The sequence below is a fragment of the Ursus arctos genome, unplaced genomic scaffold (assembly GCF_023065955.2).
Source record: "Ursus arctos isolate Adak ecotype North America unplaced genomic scaffold, UrsArc2.0 scaffold_23, whole genome shotgun sequence".
Classification (NCBI taxonomy): Eukaryota; Metazoa; Chordata; class Mammalia; order Carnivora; family Ursidae; genus Ursus; species Ursus arctos.
In genome coordinates, this window is record NW_026622908.1 from 38375751 (window position 1) to 38396055 (window position 20305).

Here is a 20305-nt window from a genome sequence, read left to right on the forward strand (position 1 = left end):
CTGACACAGCTCAGTGCCATTTCAGTGAGACCCCTGCCTGGGGAGCTTGTCCTCCGCCCCCCAGGCCTGCCCTCCGTGGGGCCAGGCCTCCTCCCTCCCAGCAGCCAGGCCCAGAGCTGCCCCGCGCGTGGCCGCGTCCCCGTGTGGTGTGGCCGGGGGCACTGCCCCAGCCCCGGACACCTCAGGCAGGAAGCTGGCAGAGGCCAGGGCCGCCATTCGAACTGGGGCGGATGGTTTTACCGGGAGGAAGTTGACAGTTCAACTTCAAACACGGGTGACGCAGGCCCCACACTGCCTCCTGCTCCCCTGTCCTACCCCTGCCTGCGCCCGCCCGCCCCACCCCCTCCTCCCCGAGAGGGAGACCCGGGACCAGACACCTTTCACCCACGGGCGCCGAGCTTGCCAAGACTGAGGCAGGAGGAGGCCGCGCTCATGGGGTTTCAGCAACCGCCGCTCGCCGCCCTATACCTGCTGGGGGTGCTGGGTGAGTACCGGGACACACACCAGGCTACTGGGACTCGGGGTGCAGGCGGGGAGATGCCAGCTCTTGCCCTGGTCTGACGCAGGCCCACATGTCCCCTCTCTGGAGCATCACGGAGGGTTGGGGCTGCCCTGCTTGTCCCCCCATCCCTTTACCACCTGTCCCAGCTCTGCTTCGTTCTTGCACTGTGGGGGTCCTCCTGCACCCTTCCAGGTGGGACCCATGTAAAATCAGACTCTCAGTCTAGAAATCAAGTCATCCGGCCCCCATCTAGTGCGAGCTTCCTCTGCAGCTCCCCCCACCTACCTGATGTCCGGTCTTTACCTAGATGCCCCCAGGTACAGGGCACCCACTGTCTCCTGGGCAGTTCTGATGGTGCTCTGAGCACGGTGGGCTGCGGCAGGGCAGGGGCTGCCTCTAAGAACACAGCTGAGCATGTGTCAAAGACGTTCCCTTAGTTCCAAGTCCTCCTGACTCTGTCCCAGAGGACCCCAGCCAGGCCGGCCAGCCAGGGTGTGAGCGCACACTGGGTCTGCTCTCACTCCAGGCCCAGCGGAGGGGCTTCAGAACCTGGGCCCCCCGGGACCAGTGTGGAAGCAATCTGGGGCCTCTGAGAAGCCGGCCGGGGGTAAGGTTAGAGGTGGGTGAGCCTGGGGCCTCCTGTTTGCTGGGAGGGAGTTGATGGAAGCTGGCAGTCTCCCCATTTATGAAAGGCAGGGGGTGAACTGGATGAGGTCTGGCCACTTCTGAAGGGTTTGGAGGGTACTGTGGGTGAGAAAGATGTTTGACCGCAGGCCAGGTAGGAACAGGGGGGCGTTACGGCTTCCCAGTTTGGAGGGACAGGACCCAGGGGCCTTTGCCTGCCTGCTCAGGGAGCCTCAGTCCATCCTAGACAGGCTTGTGTGCCGTGTGAGTCGGTATGCGTGAGCAGGTGTGAATGTGTGTGTGAGGATGCATGTGTGTGTTTGTGTCTGTGTGAATCTGTGTATGAGAAGTGTGTGTGTGTGTTCATGGGCCAGACACGTCTCCAAATGTAGGTTTACCTTCTGCCCGTGCGTGTGATGATGGCCCAGGTGCAGACATGTTCGCACAGCTCTTCTCACATGAACCACAAGACATACAAAATGCCTTCTGTCCCCAGGGCAGAGGCCTAGAGATGGCACCCTCCCACGGAGCTGCTGTGGCCTCCTTGGGCCTGGGGGTTCCTAGGACGGGGGCTTTAAGCCCCTCCTGCCCTGACCTGTGGCCTCTGACGCTACTGGGGCAGGGAGGCTGGCCAGGCTCCCAGCTGGGGATGGGGACGGGGTCCTGCTCGCTGGGCCTCCCATCTGAAGCCCATCATGGGGCCAGGCTCCCGGCAGGGTCAGGCCGCTCCCCGAGGCCAGCAGAGCCCAGAGTCACGGAGACTGGGAGGCAGCACCTTCCCCCGGAGTATGGAACCATCCAGAACCCCAGGAGCTCATGCTTTCCGGTGTGTGTGTGTGTGTGTGTGTGTGTGTGTGTGTGTGTGTGAAATGGCGGATAATAAACATTCCCATTGTTCCCTGGGTCACAGCTTACAAAATACCTTTAAAGCCGTTTTCTTCTGTAAGCTTCACAGCAGCCTTTGAGGTAGGTGGGCCCGTGGCCCCCATTTTATAGTTGGGAAACCAGAGTTCAAGAAAAGCCGAGAAGCAAAGCCCAGGACACAGCAGCTAGGGAGAAGCAGGGCCGACCCCTGCCCAGCACTCCCGCGCTCCCGGAGCCCCCTGTACCGTAAGACACACCAAAGCCACTCCCCCAAGTAGGAAAATGGCTGCAGGTCACAACTCCCTCGAGCAGACATGACCCCACCGAGGGCAGGGGATGCTGACGGCAGGGGACACCCAGGGCCAGGGCTGGGGCTGGGGGCCAACAGCGCGCCTACCCTTTGAGCCATTCCGGGAAAAGACACCTCGCCACCAGAGCCCTGGGGATGCCGTGTCTCCTGACTGGCCATCCAGGTTGTGACTTGGGGACCTTTGGGGCATGAAGATGCCCACGGTCCACCTGGAGTGGTAGTGACAGCTGGTCCCCTCTGTCGCTGCCTTTAGCCCCAGCCTGCCTGGGGCTCACCTGCTGGTGAGGGCCCGGCCACCAGGACTGCGGAAGCCAGCACTGGGCCGTGCCCAAAGTCCTGGGCTCTGCAGTTTGGATTCTGGGCTGCCGCTTGCTAGCTGGGCGACCTTGGACCATTCTGTAAGCTTCAGTTTCCTCCTCTGCAAACACAGGAATAAGAAGAGTATGTGTCTTGTAGAGATTTGTGAGGATTAAACGAATGGATGAATGCAGAGCTCAGAGTAGGAATGCCAGTTCAAGGGTAGGAAGGGCTCAGTAAGCACCGATGGCCATAGCACTTAGTACTGTCATCATCACCAGGGCCGGAGTCAGCAGGGAATGAGTGAGGTGGGACGCGGCAGAGAGTCTATTCCCGCCTTCATTTCTCCGTCTACAAATCTGTATGGAACAGCTGCTCGTGCCCAGCGCTGAACAAAGCACCAGGGATCCCCCAGCACACAAGACGGGAGTCCTTCCCCTCCTGGACGGAGCACCCAAAATCGTTACAGTTCCTAAATATTGTGGGAAGTGCAGTGCAGAACACAACAGTGGCCGGGACTCTGTGGCCAAGTTCCCTGAGGAACGGGCCCCGTCCAAGGGGAGGGCCTCTCGGAGGAGGTGGCGTTTCTTCTGAGACCCGGATGCAGGGAAGGAGCCAGACAAGCAGAGGAAAGAAGGAAGTGTCCCATGGGGGTTGGCAAGGGCCAATACAATGGGCAGGACAGGCCCAAGAGGGGCTGGGCATTCCCAGGCCACGGGGACACAGGGGCTCTAGCTTCGAGCAGGCTTGCCCCAGTCTGCTGTTCCAGTGCGCAGAGACTGAGGCCCTTGCTGGCTCTGGGCGCAAAGAATCCAGCAGCCCGAGCTCCCCACCTCCAGGGGGGAACAGAGGAAGTGGGGGCTCGGGCACTGGCACCGGCCCTTCCGGTCACTCCATCCAGCTCCAGCTCCTCAGGGGTGCTCCCCGCAGAGACCAAGGAGGGATTTCAGCTCCACCTGGTAAAACTGACTGCACCCCTCGTCCGTGCGTGCACGTGTGTGCATGCGTGTAGGTACACGTGTGAGCACATGTGTGCGTGCCGTGTGTACCTGCGGTGTGTGTCCTCGTGTGCATGGGTGTTGTGGGTGTGCACGCATGCGTGTGAAAGCCTGTGGGGTTTTGGAGTCGCGCATATTGGGGTTTGATTTCTGTTGGGCCCCTCACAAATGACAAGGACACTTCTCAGAATCTCAGCCTTCTCATCTGTCACATGGGGGTGACCACTGCGCCCACACTCAAGGACAAGGCGATTGTAAATCTGGTTCATTCACTCATTCAGACAGCAAGCGTTTATTGAGCGCCTACTACGTGCTAGCCTCCGTTCTCAGTGCTGGGGACCCAGCAGAACCATCCAGATACCCGCCCTGGCCGATCCAACATAAGAGTCGGGGTGTGATGGGGAGACGGACAGTGATGGCATGGGTGCTGGGAGGTCATGAGTGGGGTGGGGTTGGGGGGTTGGCAGTGCTGAGGGCCACGCTTACCCAGGGAGGGTGCGGCGGGTCTCACGAGAAGCCATTGTTTGGGCAAATGCTTGTAGGAAGCGAGTGAGCACACCGTGTAGGCCCCAGCAGGACGATCCAGGCAGAGGGACAGAGCAGAGGAGGAAGTGTGATGAGTGCCCTCGAAAGGAACGTCCCCACACCTTTCCAAGTCTACACACCCTAATCCCAAACCTCGGGCCAGACATGTTTGGGAATTCAGAATTTTCCAGATTGTGGGTCATACTGTGTATGGGCTGTGTGCTCGTCACCCACCCTTGAGGTCTCGGGCAACACCCCCAATCAAACACATTCCCGTTCAGTGAAACAGGACATCGCACCCTAGGAGAGACCCATAAAGGCTGCGAATACCCTCCCTCCGAGTGCACCAGAAAAGACTTATGGTTTTGGGTTTTGAGTTGCAGATGAGGGAATATGGCCCCAGATCATTTCCTCCATGATGATACTACCACCACCATCATCACGTCCGGTTCCCACAGGAACTCGCTTTTCCCTTGGGGCACAGCTGGGACAGAGGTGGTGGGAACAGGATAGGAAATCGGTGGTGGTTGGCGGCCCTGTGCCACCACAGACTCCCATGGAGATATCCAGGGTAAGCCCTTCCCTCCTTGGCCTCAGTTTCCCCTACCTGTACCCTGGGGCGAGCAGGTTCCAGGTTTTTCCAGTGGTAGATTCCCGAAGGGCCCTGTCAGGTGATGGTGATGGGGTTTCTTGTCCTGACTCTACCGTCAGCAAAGCTGTGTGATCTTGGGCAAGTCGCTCGGCCTCTCTGAACCTCAGTTTGCCGATCTGAAAATGAGAATGAGTGTGGGCCCTTCTTCGCGGGGCCGTGGGTGGGAAAAAGTTTGGGATATGTGAAACTCTGAACAAAACAGAGGGCTTGTCACTGTCACAGTGGAGACGCATATGTGGCATGAAATTCATGCAAATTCCACTGGACGCAGCAGGCCACCGGCGAGAGAGCGGTCACGGTTCAGACTGTGACTGCCATCGTGCCCGCGATCGGCTCACATCCAGGGGTGGGCACAGGCCCCGTGAGCCGGATTAGAGGCCCGCATCTGCTGTTCCTTCTGTGGGCGCCAGGCCCCAGGCCTCTCCTGGCGTTAGCTCGGTGTGACTCTCAGCGTGTCTTGCACATAAAAAGACTCTTGATCAAAAACCAGCCACTTCATCTGGTACTCCACCGGGAAACAGAACGTGGGGCCTTTGTGATCTTTGTTTCCCTAGAGCCTTGCTACAGACATGGAGTAGACACCGCTCCGCTGACCAGTGTCGCGTCAGAAAAGCGGGATTTCTGAACTTCCAGGTCAGCCCCTCATCAGAGGACGAAAGGAAGAAAAATCCAGAACGCCCCAAAAGGCAGTCCGACGTGTGGTGTTCGCTGTGAATTCATGAGACGTTTGTGGACTATTAGAGGGGGCTCCTTGTTTTTGGAAAAGATGGAACATCTGACTTCCAAACCGGGCTAAGTCTTTCCGTTTCCTGATCTGGGAAACAGGGTGATAGGAGCCCCCTTCAGTAACGCTGTTGGGAGAAGGTAGGGTCTCCCGCGCAGAGAGCTCGCCCTGGGGTCTGCACGCGGTAAGGGGGCCATGAACGCTCACTATCACTGTTCCTACCAGTCGCAACCCAGCTCCTCCCCGGGCCCCCGCTGCCTTGCCTCCACTTCCCAGCGCGTGGCGGCTGCAAGGGCCGATGTCCGTGGGTCCCAGCACGCTCTGTGAGTGAGCCTGGGGCCGGCCAGCCTGGGCAAGTTCTGGCTCTGCTTGGTACTGCAAAGGGGAACCGCTACCCCGGAACACGCACCAGCGATTCCCAAACCCAACAGCATCTGCGGATCTCGGGAAAACGCCTTCGGTGCAAATCCTGACCTGAACGAATGGCAGGCTATTTATAATCCTGTGCATCCCACATAGTGTGAAAATTCATACGTTTCGCTGCAGAAACTATCACGAGTTTGAAGCTGGATCTCCAGACACAGGGTGACAGTAAGGTCCCTCGGAGGCGCCGGCCAACCAGATCGGACAGGTCGCCACCTGGGACTCACGGGGATACAGCCCGATGGGGCCAGAGCATCCTATTTTTCAAAAACATCTGGCTCTTGGGATTTTTTTTTTAAGCCAAGCAAAACAGAAAGAAGCACTTTTTTTTTTTTAATTGACTGAAAAAAATGTTAAGCCCCACGCAGAGCAAATAAAACCCATCCAGGGCCTGAGACTGCCTACCTACCGTGTTGCTGCACTGCGAACCAGAGCAAGACTCACCGGGAATGCTGGGGAGGCAAGAGGACAGGGGGTGGGGGTGAGGGTGGGACAGTCTCAGGCTGCCTGGAGGAATGCATGCACGCCTCACGGAGACCCCGCCCGTGCAGCAGGTTCGGAATGGCTGAGTCTCTGTAAATGGGGGGCTGAAGAGAGAGGCCAGGAGAGCCAAGATGCCTTCTAACTCTCTGGCTTTCTGGGCCCTGCACTTTGTTTGCATGGGACCGGCCACTCCAAGCCCGAAACTGGGGGGCTCCGAGGGGAGGCTGGCAGGGGAGAGGAGGGGCCTTTGGAAGATTCTCGTTCCTGGCCCCAGGGGCTCGGCCCCAGTTGTGGATGGCGGATTAGGAAATGGCACAATGCATCCGAGCCTCACATCCCTCACGGTCCCCAGGGTCTCCAGGCCTCTGTTTGAAGCTCCTGCGGCAGCAGAGCCATGGGCCTCAGGCTGCACACGGGGCCGGCTGAGCTGCAGCCCCAGGGGGGCTCACAGAGAACCTGAGTGTGGTCGGCAGGGTTCCAGGGAAGGAGGCTGTCGGTCGCACCCCTGTGAGGAGCAGCTATGAGAATGAAAATATGTCGCGGACAATGAAAACCCGAGCATATCTCTGGACAGACAGAAAGAAGAAGCACCCAGAAGGCTCCGAGTCAGTCACACATCGCACCGTCCACTTCTGCCCGGCCCCTGCCAGCCACTGAGACACATCAGGAACTAAAGGGTAAACATCAGAGAAGTCTGAGCAGAGAGGAAGGTGAGGGATCGTGGCATCTGACTTCCTCATTTTACAGGTGAGGAAACCAAGTCCAGAGAGGCTGAGTGACTTGCCAAGATCACAGAGCAAGTTCGTGGAAAAGTCTCCCCATGGCGTGGTTCACTAACTGAACGGAATTCCAAGTTCACGCCTGCTCATCACGTCTGCGTGCCGCGATCGTGCAGGGCGTTGGCGAAGGGAGGGGAGGCAGCTTGGCCCAGCGGTCAAGAGCACAGAGTCTGTGACAGATGGCTTGGCTTCGAGTCCCAGCCCCAGCGTGACCTCTGCTTAGCCACCTAGTTCATCCTTCCCTACTTCTTCAGCTATAAAATGGGGATCAAAATAAAAGTGCCTACTGGGGCACCGGTGTGGCTCAGTCGGTTAAGCATCCGGCTCTCGGTTTTGGCTCAGGTTGTGATCTCAGGGTGGTGTGATCGAGCCCCACGTCGGGCTCCGTGCTGGATGGGGAGTCTGCTTGAGATTCTCTTTCCCTCTCCCTCCGCCCCTTCTCTTGCTCACATGTGCTCTCTCCTCTCTCTCTAAAATAAATAAATAAATCTTTAAAAAAAACAATAGTATCTACTTCATAGAGCGATGGTGAGGGAGACTGATGGAGGTAGTGATGGTGATGGTGGTGGTGATGGTGAGGCTGATGGAGGTAGTGACGGTGATGGTGATGGTAGTCATGGTGATGGTGGTGGTGACGGGGAGGCTGATGGAGGTAGTGGTGGTAATGATAGTCATGGTGATGGTGGTGACGGCGAGGTTGGTGGTTGTAGTGATGGTGATGGTGATGGTAGTCATGGTGATGGTGGTGATGGTGAAGCTAATGGTGGTAGTGATGGTGATGATGCTAGTAATGGTAATGGTGATGGTGGTGATGGTGAGGCTGATGGAGGTAGTGACGGTGATGGTGATGGTAGTCATGGTGATGGTGATGGTGGTGGTGATGGTGATGGGGAGGCTGATGGTGGTAGTGATGGTGACAGTGATGGTGATGGTAGTCATGGTGATGCTGGTGACAGTGATGATGGTGACAGTGATAGTGACGGTGATGGGGAAGGAGGGACGAGCCAGGAAATCCTGCTCTGCCGAAGACATGAGGCACCCAGAGGGCGGCAAAGCCCTGGGATACCCAGACCCCCTTCCTCTACATGGCATTTTGTTCAGTCTTTCCCAAGCATGTTCTCTGAGTGGGGCCTGGGCCATCCCGTGTGAGATCTGCGAGAATGGTCTGGTCCGGCCCCTGCCCCCAGGGGCTCCAATGTCAGGAGGCTCAAGCCCCTAGGGGACAGGGTCTAGGCTGCGTTCATGTCTGCACCCCCAAACTTGGCACTCTGGAGGCACAACTAGGTGGCAGTGAGCACGGGTTGGGAAGGCAGACTCACGGTTTGAATCCAGGCCCTGGCAGTTGCTGGCAGTGTCCCCCTGGACAGGACATCCTCCCTCTCCCAACGTCTACACCATGCATATATTCAACTCCCGTCATGGAGCCGTGTGGAGAGTAACAGTGATCCCTGTCAGGAGGCACCTGAGTGCTGAGTAGACAGTAGGTGCTCAATAATTGGTAGCTGCTGTTGATAATGAATGCTGACTGTGGTGACCTGTGGAGTAGGAAGGTCTCGAGTGGGGAAGAGAAGTGGCGAGCCCTCTTGTCTGGCTCTCGGCCTATCCCCGGCCGGCAGAGCTCCCCGGCCGTTCTCCCCGCACCTGCCCCAGGCCCCGAGTGCCCCCAGCTCTGAGTACCGATCGCAGACACCCGGGAGCCTTGGCTGCAGGGAGAGGGCCGGTTGGCTGGGGCCTGTCTTCCCTTACAATTCTACCACCAGCTCCAGAACACTCAGGCCAGAACAGGCTTTTTAAAACACACTTTTTTTTTTTTTTTAACACACAACACCAATTTCTCAAAAGCAATTTCAGTGGAACCATTTACGCTCCAAAGCCGTCACCCTGACGGTCCTGGCTCCCAATTGCAAAGCCCAGGGGTCCCACAGGTGGAAATCAGAGCACTTACTTCAAGAGAGAGCTGAGGAGCAAACGTGGAGGGGGTGCTCTGAGCCCATAGGAGCGTTCCACCCCCCACCCTAGGCCCACCCAAATCCAACCTTCACCCCAGCCACAGATGAGCTGGCCACAGGCTGCTCCGTGAGGGTCCCCGTAATGGGCCAGTTTGCCCCCCCCCCCCCCCCCCCCCCCGCTCCAGAGTCAGACGGGACTTCCCAAACGGACCCCGTTGCTTTTGAACGGGCCTGGGCAGGAGCCACACCAGACAGGAGGCCAGCTCCCCAAGAGCCCCATCCACTGGGGCTCTGGTCCTGACTCCTTTGTGCCGCCTGGCTGTGCTATCTCAGCCCCCCCCCCCCGCCGCCATCTCTCCGGGCTTCGATTTCCTCCTCTAGAAACTGAGCTGTTGAAGATAAATTGCTGGCATCCCTATCCCGCCTCGGGGATACGAGACAGTAGCGAATGATGCCTGGGGTTCCCATTCTAGGTCATTCCTCTGCTTCTGTACAACGGCAGTTCAAGCTCTTATAGGTTGAAAGCAACGCTCACGAGGGTTTACGCCGCAGCCGAACGCACAGAAAGGGATCCGTATCCTCACAACCAACCGTGTACTCTGACGTTCTCTATTCCGGTCCGTTTCATTTTGTAAAAAACGGGATGGTTGCATGACGACATAATTTGTCAAAATTAATGGTTGCCAGGCCACCTATCCTTGCAAAGGGAGAGCACGCAGAAATGTTGGGTGTGATGGGACTGTTACCTTGGCTGTGATGGTGATCACCCAGACCCCTGCATGTGTGAGCGTTCATCGATTTGTGCACCAAGGAAAATCCATTTTACTGATGTTCATTGAAAAAGTGAAGTTTTAAAATGGGGGAAAAATTGATAGTTGCAACCCACTGAATTGGTTTCATGACCCACCTAGGGGTTCTGATGCGTAATATGAAACCCTGAATCCCATATTGGGGGGGGTGCAGAAGAGGCCACCACTCAGGCTGTGGGTGGGTGTGAGGTGGGTGGGGGGCAGGAGGGACGCTCCACTTCCTGACCCTCCTCTCTCCTTTCTGCAGTCACTTCCTGCCTCGGGGGGCCCTACTGGGAGGACTCAGGTAAGGAAGAGCCATACAGAGGCTTGGAGCAGGGGGTGATGGGGGGAGAGGGCTGCAATTCCATCGGGCAGTAGGGGGTCCTGCCAGATGAATCCCACCCCAGAGAGAGAGAGCCCCAGCACGCACAGACACGTACACCCACATATACATTTAGACGCCCGTGTGCCGAAAGACACCCATGTGCCGACAGATGGTCATAAAGCACCGCCTGAATGCTAGTTTCAGGATAATTATTATGACCCACTCACCACGCACAGAAAACATACTGGCCCATAATGTACCCTGCAAAGTCCTGTTTCCTACTTGGTCCTGCCAAGTCTCCCTGGTCAAATGCATTTGCAGCTGAGGCTGTAGAGAGAGGCTGCACCAGACTGTAAAGTATGTTGAATGCCCTGCCTTCAAAGTTGGACTTAAAGAGGCTAATGTCTCCCAAACAGGGCTCATGGAACATGTTGCATAAAAAGTAGGCAACATCGTCACTCACTGGAGACTGTGTATACAGGCCTGGAAAAGGCTCTGAGAAGTCCTGCAATGAAGAAACCCGTTCAATATTTTTTAACTCAGCAGTTCTCAGACTCATTTCACCCCAGACCTCACTCTTTCACATTTCCTGAGATAACATCACGCTGAATGTGTTTTGGAAGAAATGTGGCAAGAGGGTCTCATGAAGCCATGTGCAACCAGAAGGAGCTGGAGAGGCCGTGGAGGGGCCTTTCCAGAACCTGGAGCCCTGCGGTAGCATCCTAGCTCTGAGCTCTAGCAAGAGCTTTGTCCTCTCTAAGCCTCAGTTTCCCCACCTATTAAATGGGGAGAACATCTGTTCCCTGGAGAGGATTCAGTGAGTCTGGTCACTGGAGAGAAAGCTGCAGGACATCCTGCCAATGTCAGGGGTTGGACGAGCCCCCTTTGTCTTGAACTAACCCTGCGCTCTGGGCTCCAAGCCCAGAAGAAAAAGGTAGCCTGTCTAGAAGTTTCCAACCAGGGAAAAACCTCCACCTCCCAATCACTTGGAAAAACCTTTTACATTTAAAAATAAATAAATACAAGATTCTTGCATAGGTAATACAGTGGCCTGGCTTAAAACTTTAAAAATATGAAAAGACCTACAGTGATGAATCTCATTTCCATTTCTGTACCCCATCTGCCCAGTCCTTCCCCCACCCACACCCCAGGTAACAACCACACGGACTCCTGTCTCGTCTCTCCTTGTCTATGCAGATACAGATACATATCCTTCTTTTTTACTTCACGGAGCTTTATAAAATCACACTAGTCCCTTTCCTACCTACGATCCAACAATTCCACTCCTCAGTATTTACCCAAGAGAAACGGAACACGTGCCCACACGGACAGACATCAGTTCACGAACGTTCCATGCGGCCTTGTTCACAGCAGCCAAACGGTAGCTAAGTAAAGAACCGTGGCATAGCCACACCGCGAGACCTTATTCCACAAAAAGGAATGCGGTGAATGCAACGACGCAGAAAAACCCCAAAGGCCGAGGGCAGGGGGTCAGACGAGAAAAACAGCACAACAGAAACACAAACACGCGGCATGATTCCATGTACGTAACATCTGAAAGGAGGCAAAACCATTTCTAGCGACAGAAAGCCGATCGGTGGGCGCCTGAGGCTGGAGGCAGGGGAATCGGCCACACCTGGGTGTGAGGGAACTTTCCAGCTGAGGACGGGCATGTCCTACGTCTCCAGCGTGGGGGTAGCTCCAGACGTGCATGCATTGGTCAAGTTCCCCTGAAGGAGCATTCTCACAGCGCTTGTGTCTACATCGTCCCCCAACGACACTGATCTGAGAAGTCAGAAAGCGAAAAATATAAACAGGCAACAGGCCCTATTTCTATGGACGCAGAATTTGCAGAGTGGGCAAGCCTGCTGGACAGTGGGGTGTTGAGCACCCCCTTGCCCGCTGCTCTCAGGTCCCCTCAGCTCTGAGGTCTCCAGCCCCATCCCCTCGGGTCCGGCTTCGGGGGACCACCTGAGTGTCTGGGAAGCCCCCCCCACCCCAGCCATGTCCCCGAGGACAAAGCTCACAGGAGCCAGAAAGGCAGCCCGTGGGGCAGAAGGCAGCCTGGTTGGATGGGATCCTGGCTGGGAGAGGGCAGTGAGGAGGGTTCCCACGGAGGGAACCCCCCACACACACACACCTCTTTGACCCCCAGGGAACCCAGTGAAACTGACAGGCTCCAACTCGCCGTGCCAGGGCCAGCTGGAGGTCCACTTCGGGCACAAGTGGCACACGGTGTCTAACTCGAGCTGGAGCCGGAGCCGGAGCCGGAGCCCGAGCCGCTGGGAGGACCCCAAGCAGGCCTCGAAGCTCTGCCAGAGGCTCTCATGCGGGGACGCCTTGGTCTTGGCCCATATCCCTGACTTCAACAGTCCCTACAACTCAGTCACCTGCTACGGACACCTGGGGTCCTTCTCCAACTGCAACACCAGTGAGCCCAAACAGAGGAGCCCTCTGGGCCTGATCTGCCTAGGTGGGTGACGAGCCGGCCGCACGGGTCCCCTGGGCGTGCACACCAGCCCCGGGGGAGGCTGCCCAGGGCCTGGGATCTGGGGCCCGAGCCGGCAGGTGGAAGGGGGGTCCTGATCTACAACAAAGCCTCCCCAGAAACACACACTGGTGGGGAACTGGAGGGGAAAGGCTGAGGGGTTGTCTGGTGGGATGGAAGAGGTCGAAAACCTGGTTCTGCCATTGCTAACGTTACTGTCTCCTCTTCACCTTCACTTTACCAACAGTAAAATGGGCTGGTGCTACCCACCCCACCCAGGACACTTAGAGACAATGTGTGGCTCAAGTGGGCCTAATGGGGCAAGTGGCACTTCCATCATGAGTTCTAGGTCTTTCTCCAAACTGTCTGGTACCCCCAGCCTTCCCCCGACCCTGCATGCTTTCCCCCCAACCTCCCAGGACTCCTGCCCATCCCTCACCGGAGTCTCTCATTGCAGAGCCACCGAAGACAACACCTCCTCCCACGAGCCCCCCACCCACCACCACTCCAGAGCCCACAGGTAAGAGAATTCTGAGGTTCCTGGGGGCAGGGTGCGGGATTTAGCAAATAAAAACATGGGATGCCCTGTGCCATTGGAATTGCAGGTGGATATGAAAAAGTTTAGTGTAAGTAGGTCCTGGGCAACGTTTGGGGGCTCACCACCTCCCACGGCTGTCGGCCAGTCTTTCCTTCATCCGTGTGTTGGAGCCAGAGAGCCGGCAGCAAGCAAGGCCCCCCAGGGCCAGCCACCACACTCAGGCCCGCTCCCTGCTCTCTCCCTCCGCAGCCCCTCCCAGGCTGCTGCTGGTGGCCGGGCCTGGCGGCCTGCGGTGTGCCGGCGTGGTCGAGTTCTACCAAGGCAGCCTCGGGGGGGCCATCAGCTACGAGGCGCAGGAGCAGGACGGGACCCAGGACCTGAAGAACCGCATGTGTGCGGCCCTCCAGTGCGGCTCCTTCCTGAGGCACCTGCCAGAGGCCGGGACGACCAGGACACAAGATCCAGGGGAGAGCAAGGCCTTGCCGATTCGATGGAAGATCCAGAACGCGAGCTGCACCTCCCTGGAGCAGTGCTTCGGAAAAGTACCCCCCTACGAGGGCGGCCAAGCTCTGGCCCTCGTCTGTTCTGGTGAGTCAGACCCCGCGAGGACCCACGGAGCGCCCCCAGATGGTCTGTCAACACCTGTTCGCCGAAACCCCTGCGTGGAGCACAGGGCCCTGGGCACCATGGAGAACGGGAGGGAAACAGAGGGCCAGGTGGGGTGGGGAGGCTACACTCACACCCAACGCCCTAGAAATCTCCGCGAAGTAACACAGAGCCGGGGCGCTGCCGAACTGGCTGCCGCTCAGGAAGATGGGACCAGCAGGACTTCCAGAACGAGGCAAGGTCTCCTCAGGGGTCTGGAAGGAGGAGAGGAGCGTGGCTTTGGTGGAACAGAGGAGAGAAGGCTTTTTAGGTGGGAATTGTGGCTTGTGCCAAGGATCAGAGCAGGTGGGGCAGGGGGAGGGGACCAGCCTGGCAGGAGGGAAGTCTGTAAATCCCAGAGACAGATGAGGCTAGAGCAGTGGTGACAAGTGGGAGGTCCCCCAGGGCACAGCAGGCAGAGGGAGACCAGAGCAGGTCCCCAGAGAGTTCCCCACGGAGGTTATTGTACAATGACAGGAAGACTGGTGAATCCGGTGTGGCTGAGGGGAGGAGAGCAAAGAGGATGGTCTTGGGGACCCCAGAACCAGGATCACTGGGGAAACAGAGGAGGACGAGACCACAGGTCAAAGTAAGACTGATCATAGCATGCCTCGGGAGGGAGTGGGCTCCCATCACCAGTCCAGACTGTAAGAAGTCGGACCTGCTGCTGTCCGAGCCTTAGCTACCAAAAGCGTGGTCCCGGACCAGCGGCACCGGCTACATCGGACTGGTTAGAAATGCAGATGCCCAGGCCCCACCCCAGACCTACTGAGTCAGATCTGCCTCTCGGCAAGGTCCTAGCAGTGTGTGTGCACACATCTGGGAAGCCTTGCTCTGGACCACTGGGCTATCCTGCTGGCACACCCGCCCCCACCCCCCAACCACCCCCCAGCCCCGTGGATACCTGGTGTGGTTAGTGAGACACCACCCCTTCCAGGTAGAAGCGGCCCCCAGGGTCTCTCCGCCTGATGAGGGGAGATGGTCTGGCTCCCAGCCCCGCCTGCCATGCCCTCCTGCAGTCTACAACCTGCGAAACCAGACAGGGAGGGCTTGCCTTTGAAATTCCTTTCTAAGTAGAAAATTTACTAGGGCCTTTTAGATGGACGTCGCTATGGAAACAGGCCAAGCTGCTGAGATCAGAACTCCCTCTAACCTGAGCACAGGTGTGCCTCAGGCATGCAGCCCAGGCCCCACCCTGACAGGCAGAGACGGAGCCAGTCCTTCCATGAAAGCCCACCCCTGGAGGCTGGGCAGCAGGATGCCTGGGGTCTGTCCCACCCCTGAACTGCCAGGACCCGGAGCAGGAGGTGTTTCCCATCCCCGGGCCTCAGTTTCACCTTTCTGAAAAGCCCTTCCGCCTGCCAAGGAGCAGCAGGCAAATGAGAGGATGGTTCTCAGAGGGACGTGGACCCAGGGACCCAGAGCCTGTTCCTCACTGCTCTTCTCTTACCTTCACCTGCCGGGGGGCCAACTCCCTCCCGTGGCTGCCACGGGCATCGCCACTCTGCCAGCTTCTTCCCTGAAAGCGCCCATGATATCACATCTCAGGATAGCTACCAGCAGCTGCCCACACATGCCAGGGAAAGAGGTCGATGGGGGAAATGCCAGAAGATGCCAGAAGGAGGGAAGGACAGAAAGGAAGGTCATCCCAGCCCCCCCACAACAAGCTGGGCTCTGCCAGGGCCCCCTCTTGGCCAGCGACACGGGGCCCCAGTGGCCAGGCACATAGGCTAGGGGCCAAGGGAGCTCCCTCCAAACCTGCCACCTGCCCTCCATTGCTTCCCCTCTCCAGGTTTCCAGCCCAAGGTGCAGAGCCGCCTGGTGGGGGGCGGCGGCTTGTGTGAAGGCTCTGTGGAGGTGCGCCAGGGCAAGCGGTGGGAAGTCCTGTGCGACGTTCCCTGGGCCAAGAGCACAGCGCGGTGGGAGGAGGTGTGCCAGGAGCAGCAGTGCGGCAAAGTCAACTCCTACCGGGTGCTGGATGCCACCGAGAAGACCACCGGCGGCCTCTCCTGTCCCCAGGAGAAGCTGTCCCAGTGCCACCAGCTTCAAGAGAAAAAAGCCCACTGCAAGAGGGTGTTTGTCAAGTGTGAGTTGACCACAGCCCCCGGGGGGCAGAGGACAGTTGCGAATTTTCCCTCTAGGACCTAATCAGTGAGCGTGTTTCTGAAGGACAGGCTGCAGGACTAGACAGAGAGCTGCGGAGCCCTAGGAAAAGATGGAGAGGTGGCAAATGGGGGTGGCAACGGTGCTCAGACAGCAATGAGCATGAGCCATAAAGAGGAGACTGGCCGTAATGGATGAGAGAGCTTTCAGTCTACCTTCTAGTCTTCCAGGATGGAAGATAAAAAAGCAAGGGAGAAACGGTAATCGAATAACGCATGAAAGAGGGATGGATGGACGGATGGATGGATGGACGGATGGATGGGAGGATGGGTGGATGGATGGATGGGTGGATGGATGGCTGGTTATTAGCATATGATGGCAAGGTTATCACTTATAAGCAACTGGCAAAGTGTAGAACGTTAAATAGTTGGTAACAAGAGTGGCCAATGATTGCTGGATGATAGGTGGTGGCCAGATGAACCGGTAGCAGAGAATTCGAGAGACGGGTAGAGGCAGGTGTGTAACTGCGTTCCAACCACGCTGGTGAATTACTGCAAGGAGCAAGGTCGGGTGGGGGAGGGGGCCGCCAGCAGCCTCCCTCTGATCCGACAGTTCCGATGCCCCAGGCAGGACCGCCCTGACCTCTCTGCCTCCCCCAGGCCAGGACCCAAACCCAGCAGGCCTGGGCGCAGGCACCGTGGCGAGCATCGTCCTGGCTCTTGTGCTCCTGGCACTGCTGCTGGTCGTGTGCGGCCCTCACGCCTACAGGAAGCTGGTGAAGAAATGTAGGTGTGGGTGCCCCAAACCCCCTCCCTTTCAAACCCCTGTGATGGGAGCCAGGAAGGGCGGAGGAGGGCACCTCTGCTTTGCCACCCGGCCCCGCCCCTCTCCTGCCCTTAAGAACAGAAAGAGAAAGTCAGGAACGTAGTAAGCGCTGATGGCCCACACCCGAGCCCCCGCCCCCAGCCCCTCCGCTGCGACTTACCCCCAGGCCGAGGGGGCGTGGTCATTTTCAAACTAGGGCACGCCCCCAGCCTCTGGTTCTGGGTTCCAGGCCTGACTCCACCCCCTGGCGACTGCGCAGGATGCTGATTGAGCCACTTCCTCTCTGAGCCTCAGTTTCTTTATCTGCCTGATGGGCGTTTGCACACGTTGTGAATCTAAGAGGCCGGTATCCTTGGCTTGCAGAACTCTGGAAAAAATTATCCAGAGACAGGAAGTGGATTAGAGAGGCTGATAAGAGAAGGCCTGGAGACGCACAGTGTCAGCCAGGTCCCTAGCGCCCTCCGAGGCTTTATTCTGGTTCTAACGCCCCGCGGTTGTTTCTTCTGAAGAAGCGGCGCTCAGCACATTCCTTTAGCCCTAGATGGGTCCAGTTACCTCTTGGGCAAGTCAGAAAACTGAGCCCCGAAGGACTTCAGGGGGCGAAGTCCAGCAGTCCCTCCTTCAGCGGCACCTGCCGCCTCCTGCCTCCCCCCCCCCATCTCCCCATCCTTCCCTCCCATGATCCCTGCCCACCCCTGTCCTCATGTGCCTTTCCTGTCTATCTCCCAGTCCGCCAGAAGAAACAGCGCCAGTGGATTGGCCCCACAGGAATGAACCAGAACAGTAAGTGTCCCGGGAGGCAAGGTCCTCCCTCAGCCCCATCCAGTATCCACGGGGGTCACAGCTCACAGCAGACCATCATCAGAGCCAGCAGCTACTTGAGACCTCTGATCTCCACCATGGTCATCTAAGGTGGGACTGTGGTCAACAATTGTTACTAGGTGGTACCTGAAAGAGGACTCCATGATCACATAGATTCAGAAATCAGTGAGTTAAGTAACATTAGACTTGGTTCTTTATTTCAGGACTTATCAGAACCTTAATTGGTATTTTTGCAAGAAGGGTCGTCCGAGCCTTTTCTCACGGAACAACTTAAAAAGGCCAGTTCTAAAACATTAAAACCGTTTGAAGCAGCTAGCCCACCCCGCACCCTAGTTCTTCATCCTCTCTCCCTCTAGCCACAGCCAGACCACCCTGATGGATAGAACCATGGCCCTCCTCCCACTTCCCACTCCACATTCTTCCTTTACTTTTGCAAGTCAAGGTGCGTTGTGAAGTCTCTTTTACAATATAAAGCCCCTCAGCTGCAGGAGGGCAGGGACGATATCTGCCCTTCACTTGAGTTCCAATTCCCTGCTTAATAAATGCTTGATGAATGACTAACTGACCGGCGAAGGCCCGCCCGTCCAATCAGATTGCTGGCCGACCCTAAGCTGCTCTAAAAGTCTGGCCCCTGCAAGAAGGAACCTGCCCAGGAAGAAAGGACAGAGGGATGCACTGAAGGAGCTGTGGGTGCCCTTGCCCTCTCCCCCATCACCCAGGGGGAACAAGAGATTTAAATTCCGTGGCCCTGTCGGGAAGGAGGAGGAGGAGAGAACAGCAAGGCTAATGACACTCTCTCCTGCCTCTGCTCAGTGTCTTTCCATCGCAACCACACGGCGACCGTCCGGTCCCAGGTTGAGAACACCTCCGTCTCACATGTGGAGAATGAATACAGTCAGCCACCCAGGAACTCCCACGTCTCTGCTTATGCAGGTAAGCGGCAGCCCACGCTTCCAGGTAGGAAAGCGGCAGAGAGCACAGGGCTCGTGATTGCCCAGAGAAGGGATGCCCCAGGGGAGAGGGGGCTCTCACTGCCCTTTGACAGTGGTCACAGCAGGGTATGGAACAGATCCAGCCTTAACGGGCCTCAGCTTGCCCCCCCCCCCCCCCGAGACCGTGAGCCACTCAGCCAGAGAAGAATACGCAGAGATGCCATTAACCACAGCACTGCTGTGACCTAACAGGCCTGTTTCTCCGCAGGGCCTTGTGGGCCGGATGGTAAATGAGGCCCCTTGGATTCCTTCCAGGCAGAACAGAGCTAGTGGGGGCCTGCAGAAGCCCTGTACTGAATGCTCCCTGACTGGCACGAACAATTAAGCCCCAGGGAGCCTGGAGTTCAGTATCATTAGTGAACACTGGCTGATTTGATCAAAACAGATACAGGACTGTCAAGCCACCAGCTCATACAGCCCCTGTGATCTTCAGACACCCGCGGGGTCCTGGGCTCTGTGGGGCTCTCTCTAGCCTGGTGGGGTAAGCCTGCTGCAAATGGCCTCTTTTCTTTCTGCAGCTCTGGAAGGGGCCCTGCATCGTGTTTCCACCCAGCCTGATAACTCTTCCGATAGTGACTATGATTTGCACGGAGCTCAGAGGCTGTGAAAGGTGAGCCCGGTTCCCTGGCCCCCTGGGATCCCTGAACAGCCCTGCAAATGGGAACCAGACCCTCAGTTCCTCATCTCCTGCCCATCCTGCCCGTGCAGAATGGGGGGGGGGGGGGCTTTGCACATCTTGACTCTTTTTCTTTTTTAAGATTTTATTTATTTATTTGAGAGAGTGAGCGAGAGAGTGAGCACAAGCTGGAGGAGGGGCAGAGGGAGAAGCAGGCTCCCCGCTGAGTAGAGAGCCAGACACGGGGCTCCATCCCAGGACCCTGGGATCATGACCTGAGCTGAAGGCAGACACTGAACTGACTGAGCCCCCCAGGTGCCCCACATCTCGATTCTTGTGAACAGAATAAGCATGAGCAATTCAGGTGACAGGTGATGATTTGGCAATTATAGGAGAAGGACTGTCAACCTTCACACCTGCTCCCAAAGTCCATCTTAGAAGGCCACCCAAAAGAGTCCCGGAGAGTTTCCCGATGGACTTACACCCCTATAGAGCTGCCAGTGGAAAGAAGCAGCCCATGACCCAGAGGGACAGCCTCTGTCCCTGACATCAAACCGGGGGCTGGGGGCCTGTCCCCCACCTCGCTGAATGATCTCTGGGGTGTGAGGTCTCCTCCTCTGACCTGTTTCTTTCTCTCTGCACAGAACCAGGCCCCAGGCAGGAAACACCAAGAGCCAGACCTGTCTCCTGAGAACACTCTGCGTTCGCCGCCGAGAAGTAATTTCTGCCCCAGCCAGAACATGGACTGAGGCAAGGGGGCCTTCAGCTACGTCCCCTGTCCCTGCAGCGGCGGGCTGCTGGAGCCTGGCCCGGGGAAGACCCCACACACAGCTGGGCTGCCCCTCCGCGTGTGGGAGACGTGAGAGGCACAGCCCAGAAACCAGACCCGCCCCCCCAAGCAGACACGTGGGGAGCAGCACCCAGAGGAATTGGTTCTCTCCTCAGACTCTGACCCCAGTGAGGAAGGAAGCTCCCCTCTGGGGCATGGGGCGGGGGGGGGGCTCAGGTCTCTAGTGTCTTTTTAATATGT

The 20305-nt window shown here is 57.5% G+C and overlaps 1 protein-coding gene across 1 annotated transcript; it reads left to right on the forward strand.

Annotated features, from left to right (window-relative positions):
* Positions 1-370: 370 nt before the first annotated feature.
* Positions 371-20305, forward strand: CD5 (CD5 molecule). The gene is made up of 11 exons (XM_048216422.2): positions 371-484; positions 10187-10225; positions 12402-12719; positions 13192-13254; positions 13522-13860; positions 15710-16003; positions 16680-16805; positions 17575-17628; positions 18481-18600; positions 19178-19269; positions 19920-20305. The coding sequence occupies exons 1-10, from the start codon at positions 433-435 to the stop codon at positions 19264-19266; spliced, it is 1494 nt and encodes a 497-aa protein (XP_048072379.2). The 5' UTR covers positions 371-432; the 3' UTR covers positions 19267-19269; positions 19920-20305.